The sequence below is a fragment of the Impatiens glandulifera genome, chromosome 8, assembly GCF_907164915.1.
Source record: "Impatiens glandulifera chromosome 8, dImpGla2.1, whole genome shotgun sequence".
Classification (NCBI taxonomy): domain Eukaryota; kingdom Viridiplantae; phylum Streptophyta; class Magnoliopsida; order Ericales; family Balsaminaceae; genus Impatiens; species Impatiens glandulifera.
The window spans coordinates 7,428,001-7,438,883 of NC_061869.1; the positions used below are offsets into that span (position 1 = coordinate 7,428,001).

The window sequence follows — 10,883 nt, forward strand, 5'->3', positions numbered from 1 at the left end:
TAATAATAATAATGTGCATACATATAGAAATAAATATAACACAATCCACACAATAAAACATCCAGATTCTTTCCCATATTAAATCGAACCAGCTGGTTCAATCCTCTTCATCTGTGCCCCATATTTCTGCGGTTCATCTTGATCATAATCATAAGCAAATCCACCATGTCGGGTCAAATCCATACCCGACATCTCATCTTCAGCAGATATCCTAAGTAAATTCAATTTCTTCAAAATCAAAAACAAAGGACCCATAGTAACACTCACCCACCCTATAATAGCCAATATTTGTATCACATGCGCCGCCAACAACCGTCCTCCGCCGCCCATAAACAACCCATAAGGTCTCCCTTCGCCGTAAATCTCCCCGACATATTTCTCACTTGCAAACAAAGCCGTAAACAAAACCCCCCATGTCCCACAACCACCATGAAGTTGGGCAGCCTCTAATGGGTCATCAAATTTAAACCTTTCGGCTAACTTATTACACCCAATTAGAACCAAAGCCGACACGAACCCACATATAACCGCAGCCCATGGCTCAACCACTGAACAACCGGCTGTGATTGCTGCGAACCCACCTAATAACCCGTTACATACATCGGTTACATTCCAATGACCCGACAGGATTCTTTTCCCGAATAGGGTCGTTAACGCCGCTGTACACCCGGCTAGAGTGGTGGTTACCGCCGTCCTTCCTACTGCACTCCATTGCCCATAATAATCCCCGCTGACAGCATACGGGACTAGAATTTTTGTAAACGAACCTGGGTTAAACCCGTACCATCCGAACCATAATAGAAAAGTTCCTAAAACAACCAGAGAAGCACTGTGTCCCCGGAGTGACACTGCCCGACCCGAATTCTCGAACCGTCCTATCCTCGGACCTTCAATCAAAGCTCCGTAAAACCCGGCTATACCACCCACCATATGAACAACACCGGATCCGGCGAAATCGATAACTCCGGATCCGAACAAGAGCTGGGTGTTGGTAGGACTAGCCCACCCATCTTTAGACCAGAACCAGTGGGAGACGACCGGGTAAACGAATCCGGTTAGGAAAGATGAGTAAATCAAATAAGCAACGAACTGGGTTCTTTCTGCAATTGACCCGCTGGTGATTCCTGCGGCGGCGATGGCGAAAGCCCATTGATAGAGGAAATAGCTATAGTCGAAATCGATAGTGGGAATTGATTTGAGACCGAAGTTGTGTTTTCCGATGAACCCATTTGATGGACCTCCAAAGGCGAAAGCGAAACCGAATAGATAGTAAAAGAGACCACCGGCGGCGGCATCTAGGACGTTTGTTAGCATGATGTTCATGGTGTTTTTAGCTCGAACAGAACCAGCACAGAGCATGGCGAATCCGAGTTGCATAGAGAAAACTAGATAAGCGGAGAAAAGGAGATAGGTTGAATCTATGGCGTATGATGTATCTTTGAAATTGTTGGAAAAAGTTGAAAGATGGTCGCAGATGTAGGCGGCGGCGCCATTGGCGTTTGTGGTGTTGGGACCGAAGAATAGGGATAGTTGTTCAACGGAGCAGTTGAAGGCGGAGGAAGCCATGTTTGCTCTCCCTTCAATTGAGAGAAAGAGAATTGGAGTGAAAAATGATTTGGGTCTTGATTTTATAATAGGAGAAGTGAGAATTCTAGCTTTTGGATTGTTGACTATTTTATTTTCTATGAATGTGGAGATTTTTTAGCTAAAGTTTAGTTTTTTAAAAAAAAAATTATTATAATATTTTGATAGAGAAATAAATGATTTGATAATTAAAATTTTATATTTTTTATATAAAATCCCAACATAAAAAATGTATTATTTTTTAAACAGGTACAGCAAATTTTGCCTTAAATTATGATCTCCTTTAATTTAATTATGTAAAAAACTAATTGATAAATATTGTTGGTCTTAAGGGTCTGTCTTTTAGGTTAATTATTTGGGATATAATTTCAGGTACTAAAAAAAAATGAAAGGTTGTTGATGATTTAGAGGATTTAAGATATATATATATATATATATATATATATATTTGATAATAATATTTAAGTGATATTAATATATAATAATAAAATAAAATAAATATTTTAATGAATTATTTGAATGATATGATATAAAATGAAACTATGATTTGATTATTTCAAATTATTTAAATAACAAAACATAAATATGTCCTTAACATAATTCAAACTTTTGTCCTTAGAATTATATTTTCTATTTGTGGTAAATATTTGTGAGGATCAATGTTCAATGTCTAGACTAACTAGGGTTTAGTATAGAGAAAAGAGAGAAAAGAGAGAAAAGAGAGAAAAGAGAGAAAGAAAATAAGAAAATAAAAAAATTTAAAAATTTATATAAAATAAAAATCCGTTCACGTTAAGCGAAAATGATAATTTTGTCAAAAAAATATAAAAGTGACCACGAGAGAAATTTAAATTATCGGGTGACCACGAGGTTAAATACCTCAATCTTTAGGGTCATTTCGTCCAATTTCCCTAATATAAAATAGTCTTTGTATGAAAAAAACGATAGAAATGAGTTAAAATGTATTATATTAATAATTATAATAATGAATATGTGTTTTTATTGCTTTACAATTTGAAAATAATAATGAAAGAAAAATCATAAAAAAACATTATTATTAGTAGTATTATAAATAATTGTTTAAAAAAATTATTTAGAATTTTAGTATATTAATTATAGTTTAGCAGCAATAAAAGATGAATATTCTCACCTTAAGGTCCCGTTTCGAGCCCGTCGAACGACAAGTTCTGCGCATGGTAAGTATATTTGCGGGCTACCTGTTTAATTCGCTGTCCCATTTTTTATCCCCTCTTCTAACTTAGCGGTAACTAAAAGTGAATATTATCACTCTACGATAAATTTTACGTTTGATTAAATGGTTAAGTGTGTTTGCGATGTATTTGTTTAATCCGTATAGTCTCAATTTTTTTTTTTTTTTTTAAAGAGAGAAATAAAAATTATATATATTGAAAAGAATAAATTAGAAAGACTTTGAATCTAATATGATTGTAAAGATCAAGATTTCTTGACCAAATTGATTAAGGTTAATTTGTTGGAAAATGTTTTATTCTTTATATTTATTATATAATCCTTAATTGTTTCATTAATCTTGACCATTTTGATTAAGGTTAATTTGTTGGAAAATGTTTTCTTCTTTATATTTATTATATAATCTTTAATAGTCTCATTCATTGTATTACATTTTTTTTAGATTTAAAATTGTTAATATTTTGAATTAGTCATTAAATTTGTGATATTGTTTTTTTAGTGGGGTTATATCATAGGTTAATTTAAAAATCAAAGTTGTGACTAAAGTGATTCTAAATTTTTTAATATGTTTGAATAAAAATAATGTAGAGCTGTATTTTAAATTTTAATCTAAATAAAAAATAATACTTAATTTGGACTGTATCATAACAAAATAAGTACCGCACAATATTGACAGTTCACACATGTGAGTCAAAATACCATTTTAATATTAATGTATATAAAAGTAAAAAATAAAATAGAATTTGATTCCAAATGGAGAAATATGACTAATTGAAATAAAATAGAATTTTTTTTTACAGTAAAGTGTATAAAGAGATGTTATGTTATTCTTTTTTGTTTTTTTAATATTCTGATTTTAAATTAAATATCTTAATATCAACTATTATTATATGATATCAATAAACAAATAAAAAATTAAATAAATTCATAAACGGTTAGAATTGATAATTTGAATAAAAAAGTGAATAAAATCCAATGTATGTCAAGGGCTTACCGTTTAAAAATGAGTGATTTAAATCGGAAATTTGACGAAATGACTCTAAAGCCCTTATTTGCATTCGTGGTCACCTCATAATTTTTTATTATTCTGGTGACCACTTTATTTTTTTTGGACGAAAATACCCTCATCGTATAACGCGAAAGGCCTTCGCGTTACGCAAAGTGGAAAAGTTCTTTTATTAAATACTCAATTTTTTTTTTCATTTCGTTATTTACTTTCTTTGTACTCCTCGTTCTCTCTTAGACGACGACGGCGACAGAACCATAAACAAACACATCATACAGATCGATACCAAAACCCCCGTTCTAATATCATGTGTTTATCATACGGATCGATTTATGTTCTTATTTCCATTATCTCCATCTTCAAACCCTAAACCATGAGGTTGTTCTTATTGTTCATATTTGTTTATATTTTTTTCATCTTATTGTTCATCTTATTGTTCATATTGGTTGTTCATATTGTCGATGATGATATTTGCAGATAATCTTGTCGATGATCATATAGGTTCCGTTTCGGGAAAGATTCACTTTTTGCTTCACGTTTTGCTAAGGACTTCACGTTTCGCTAATGGTCAAGATTTTTTATTATTTATAGTTAATCATGACTTCATTTGGGAATGTATCAACATCACTCATTGCTTTGAAGAGAATGCTTCGAGTACAGTAAAACTTTCTCTTTAACATCTTTTTGTCAAAAAATGTATTTTAATTTTTTGTTCATTCCCCATTTAGTTGCTATGAATGAAGCAATTGAAGCACTAAGAAGAACAACATTGATTCTTTTGTCTTGGACCTTCGAGATAATAGGTGATTCTTCTTTTCCACTAGCTTCCAATTAGAATTTCCTTGGGTGCTTAACGCTAAAAGAAAGACTTATGTTGATGCTGCAGTGGTGGTCTTTTTCCAGAAAGAATCGAGATTGCAAAAATTTGGCAAGCTTCAAGGGCAATTTTAATTTTAATTTTTAATCTTACAGTTTGCTGTTTTTAATGGGTCAGTTGAATTTGATTAAGGTTGGATAAAGGTGTTACTGTATATATTTGTGATAGCAAAGGTGTTCGTGACATTTACAACACTGATGGAAGAAATGCATTGGCAACCACTGAGCCACTTGTTGTGTTGGTTATAAACAGATGTAACCAGTTCTGAGAACCAGGGAAGAAAGAGGAGTAGTGTTGTTGATCATGAATATGATGATGATCATCATCATGATCAAGAAGAAAACTCACCAAGAAGAAGAATAGATGAACTTGAACTTTATTATGGATTGCCAAGAAGAATAGCTCCATGGTTCTGTTGGACAAGTGTCTATGCTGATTGATTTATTGATTGATATATGTAACTATGTATTTGTGATCAGATCCATCCATGACACATAACAGTTGCAGATTTATATATAAAAATATATGTTCTTCTATTTGATTGATTTCAATTGTTAGACAAAAATGTGTTATTGTATTGGTAGTATATATTATCATTAGTATACATTAACTTGCTTTAATTATAATACAAAAGATGATCAACTTTGGAATATTATAAGTTGGGATATTATTATAATATATGCTTTAATTAATTACTACATAGTAAGTTGCCTTGCCCTACCCAAAAGTTAAACAAATCCAAACTACCAATAATACACATAATAAGAACATACATAAACAATATACATAATATGAAAACATCAACATACACATTTATCAACTAATTCCCCATCATCCTTAAATTAATGAAGAACAATTAGGACTTGTTTTTCAGAGTGTTAGCGATATCAATTACAAAACGGTATCTCACACCCGCCTTCACCAATCGCTCCATCGCAATGTTCACATCATCGATCGAAACAAACTCAATGTATGCAGTTATACCATATTTCGCATCAAAATCAATCATATCTTAAGTCTCCTTTATTCCCCCAATATTACTCCCATCAACTATCTTCCTTCCTGCACAACAATCATCCAAATTTAACAATAACCAAACTAAATAATCAAATATATCTTACCAACTTACCCATGATTAACGAGAACAAATGTAAATCAAGAGCCTTTTCAGGCGCCCCAACAATAACAATCTTTCCATGACTCTTCATCTGATCAAGATCGCTATTAATCAAGAACGAATCAACACTGAGCCTCTCAATCGTCTCATTCTTCTTGTTAATTGAAGTACTAATAACAGTCACATTAGCACTAAAAGCCTTGGCAAACTTAACCGCACAATGACCTAACCCACCAAGACCCACCCCACCTAAATTGGTTCCTAGCTTGTCCAAACCAAAGTACCTTAAAGGACTATAAGTTGTAATTCAAGCGTAGAGAAGATGAATAGTCGCATCAAGAGGAAGATTGTTAGGTATTTTGACAATGAAATGTTCATCTGATACCATGATGTCTGAATATCGTCCAAAATACTTCAGTTACAATAGAAAATGTGAATGGATAAATAATAATATTGAAGTCATGCAGTTATTCATTAAATATGCAAAAATGGAGACCCTTCGCGAAATGGGAAGGCCTTTCGCATAACGGGAAGACCTTTACGTAACGGGAAGGCATTCGCGTAACGGGAAGGATTTCGCGTAACGGGAAGGACTTCGCGTAACGGGAAGGCCTTCGCGTAACGGGAAGGACTTCGCGTAACGGGAAGGACTTCGCGTAACGGGAAGGGTCTTCGTGTAACGGAAAAGCCTTCGCAAAACGGGAAGGTCATTCGTGAAACAGAACCGAATCAAAGCATCATGTTGGTGGTGATTCAGAATCGAATCAGAATCAGAATCGGATGTCCCATTTATTTAAATAAACAACAAACAACAAATGTACTAGTTGCCAGAGTGCTCGTGCTCGTCGTGCTCAATGTGGTGTCCGTCGTCGAAGATCGTCGTCGCCGTTTATGGTTAGAGAGAAGGAGGAGAAGAGCGGGAAGAGAAAGAAGGAGAAGAAGAGAAATGAAAAAAAGATGCCGAAGTTATATTAAATAGCAAGGTATTCTGAACTTTTCACACTTTTCTACTTCGCGTAACGCGAAGACCATTCGCATTACGCGATGAAGGTATTTTCGTCAAAAAAATAAAGTGATCACTAGAGCAATAAAAATTATGGGATGACCATAAATACAATTAAAAGCATCTCATTTCTTCAAATTTCCCATTTAAACATTAGGATCCTAAATTAAAAGAATTATAACTTATATTGAAATTTAATAATTGTTTAAAGATCTATTTATATATTTTCCCAATAAATAATAAATTCTACAAAGGACAATAATAGGTGCTAGCTGTAGCTATTATTATTTTGGATCACCGTACAGTTATAGCAAAATTTTAATTTAATACATTTTATTGAATTAAATTTTTTATTTTAGTATTTTAAGTAAATTTATCACTTAAAATATCATATAAAATATATATTTTAAATTATCTAAACAAATGAAATAAAAAAATAAATACAATTATATATATCACACCATATTATAAAAAAGATAGATTGTTATATTTAAAAAAAAATAAACATAGTTAAATCAATGATAGTTCTCTTTATCATTTAAATTTAAATGAATGAAGAGTAAAAAATTCGATAAATATTATTAAATTTGTTATTTTATATATAATTAAATATTATTTTATATTTAATTAAATATTATTTTATCTAAATTGATATCCAAATAAATTATTAAAAATATAATTAATTATTTTTTTCAAATTCATTTCCATCCTTTAACGATTTCAAACCATGTTTAAAGTTATTTCCATGTTTTCAAATATAATTTATTTTTTAAATGTTAAATATTTAAAAATAATTTGTAGGGCAATTATTTATAACTAGTATTATACATTTACATAGTAAAATTTAAAATAAGTTAATGTATTGTGTTTATTGAGTTATTTGGAATAATTTAACTGGAGAAAATATAATAATTGTTTGAGAATTTTGAGAAAATAATTATTATTTTGCTAAAAAGATTTAAAAAGTATTAATATATATAAATAAAATATTTTTTTAATAATTAATATAATTATTTTTAATATTTTGATTAATGATTTAAATGTTATAGATATAAAAAAAAGAATGATATGATGTTGGAGAGATTTGAATTACTTAGAATAACTAAAATTGAACTTTGTGTTATTCTTATTTCTTTCTAATATTAAGGAAAGAAGTTAAATAAATTGAATATTTTTTTAATATGATATTAAATATCTTATCAAAATCTTTTATTTTTTAAATTTAACATACAAATAAATATATTGAATAATCTTTTACAACTAAGAATAATATAATATTTTTTTCTGTGTTTAACTAATCATTTTTAATTTTTATATTGAATTGACTATTTTTTTATAATAAATTAAAATAATAATTATTTTTAAAATAAATATTAGTTTATTATATATTATAAATAATATTATCATATTTTAAAAAATGTAATTAAATAAATCAGTAAATAAATTCTACCATATTATTTTGAAAATTCTTAATGTCAATAAAACAACAAATGGATTGTCAATGATTTTTTTTTTTAAATCATGCTTACACAATGGTTTATTATTTAAGATAATCCATGTTTTATTTAATGAAACATTTTATATTTATCACACCAATATATATATATATATATATATATATATATATATATATATTTATATATATATATATAATTATTATTATTATTATGTATTACCTAAAATTATTTTTTATAGTAGTTTATTAGATGTATCTTAAAAATTATATATATATATATAATTTTTAAAAAATTATATATATATTTATATTTGATTAAAAATAAATAAGTTTTAGTATAGTTATAATTAGAGCGGTCATTCTGGAAACTCATGGCGAGACGAGCTTACCCATCAAAACTCATCGTTTGACGGGTTGACAACGGGCCAGCCCACCATCCCGGTGGACTGAAAATTCCCAATTCAACCCAAAGTGAGTTGCGGATTAGGCGGGCCAACCCGTAAGTTCTCTCACTACAAATAAAAATAAATAAAACCATTAATAGTTTTAAAAAATAAGAATTCAAAAACATGATCAAATAGTTATAATACAAAGAATATTCATAGACTTTTTAGATGACCTTCACATGCTTAACACTTTCAAATTCATCAACAATCAAATTAATACATTGATTTTGAGAGGAATATTCCATTTCGAAAATAAATATGTTATTTAACATAATATTAAGTTTCAGACTTTCAGCGTGAAACTTCAGGAATTAAAACAAGTTTAAATCCACAAAGGCAAGAACGAAAAGAACGAAGAGAAGAAATGTGGAACAAATAAGTAGCCGACGACCAATGAGCGTAGTATTGAGTATTGACTGCTGCAGTTTGGAACCAAGTTTGAATCCACGAAGTTTTGAAGGCGAGAACGAAGAGAAGAAATGCGGAACAAATAAGTAGGGCCGATGGACGAAGTATTGAGTATTGACAATTGTAATGCGGCCGGGGTGAGAAAAAACTAGGGCTATACGGTATATGCCTATAATGCTATAAATCATATTAGATTTTTTTTTGCCAATCCGCAGGCCAACCCAAGTTCGACCCGTTTAGGCCTGTGACCCGAACGGACTGGCCCGTGTAGGTCCACTTCCAAATGAGTTGCTAATATTTTAACCCAACTCGTTTAAATTGTTTGGCGAGACGGGCCAACCTAACATGCGTAACCTAAATTGACGGCTCTAATTATAATTATTGTTGTCAATGAAAAACAAATAAGTTATTAAGAGTAACTTAAAATATTTTAAATTATTAAAATAAAAGTTTTAATAACAATTTATTATTAATGATAATATGATATCTTATTGTGTATTTTATTAACTATTTAAAAAAAATGTATTATCATATGTACAAAGTAGAGCATATTCAATTGATAACATCTCACCGAATAGAGATTAACCTTCAAATATTGTAAAGTTTGAAAGAACTGATTTGAAATCCATTTGTCTTCTATTAAGAAATCTTAATTTGATAACTCAAATAAATTTTAAATAGAAATATATTTAATTTATAGAAAGTTTGAGAACACGTTAATAAGAAAATACCGGAAAAATAATTAACAATTTTATATTTAATTTCCTTCTTTCTTTATATATATATATATATATATATATATATATATATATATATATATTTATATATAACATATTTAATATATAATAATAAAATTATATCAATACAATTTTTTTTTTTTAAAACATAATATAAAAATTAAAAAACAAAAATTGCAATCTTTTATATTCGTAGAATCACGTGTATAATGTAAACTCAATAATTGAAGCTCTTATCATTACTCTTTACTTATATATATTAAAGAGATATCCACTAGGCGTACGGTTGCTTTATTTCTTGTACAACCCCTACAAGTTGACTTTTTATAGTTTAACCATGTGCTTGGCTTGAATCCAAATTAAAATCATGAAATCTATTATTATTATTATTGAGTTTTATTTTCATTTATCGAGGTTGTTTGAAAAGGAATTATTTAAAAATCTAGGATAGTAAAATTAAAATATATGTAACGGTATAGTTAGGTAACCAGAATAAAAGAAATAAAAGAGGCCACGTTTAAATTTAGAGATCCGGACAAAATAAAATATTAAATAATGAAATTAAGATATGTTTGAAAATAAAATAATGTTGGTGGAAGTCAGAACTTGTGTCTGTACGCAAGGAATCTCTACTTCAATATAAAAATTAAATTATCAATTTTAATATATGATTCCATTCTATGATTTCGTCATTCAAATTATAGCGTGTTATTTGCCGTATTTATTATTAACGCTTTTATATTAACTTAACATAATTCCATAAATGTTAAAATCACCTAACAAAATCAACATAACTTTTGTCTAAAATATTCTCAAAATAATACAGTCAAACATATAAAATAAAATAAAAAAGCATTATAAGAGAACACAATCTCATTTTTTAATATTTGTAGCTAAAATCATACATTAAATTAACTACTTCAACTCTCATTTATAGGCATAGAGTAATAGATACAATTAGAAGTGTTGCAAGTTACGTTTTTACCCCTAAAATTGAATAAAAGTTAATATTCAGGTTTTGTTCGGATTGAGTTTTTTAA

At 29.2% G+C, this 10,883-nt stretch overlaps 1 protein-coding gene and 1 pseudogene across 1 annotated transcript; both read right to left on the reverse strand.

Moving 5' to 3' along the window:
• LOC124912191 (ammonium transporter 1 member 1-like) lies at positions 1 to 1,607 on the reverse strand. The gene has a single exon (XM_047452755.1). It carries the CDS (start codon positions 1,564 to 1,566, stop codon positions 79 to 81), a length of 1,488 nt encoding a protein of 495 aa, XP_047308711.1. The 5' UTR covers positions 1,567 to 1,607; the 3' UTR covers positions 1 to 78.
• A 3,887-nt stretch (positions 1,608 to 5,494) lies between these two features.
• On the reverse strand, positions 5,495 to 6,504 carry LOC124912857 (annotated as a pseudogene).
• Positions 6,505 to 10,883: the final 4,379 nt, after the last annotated feature.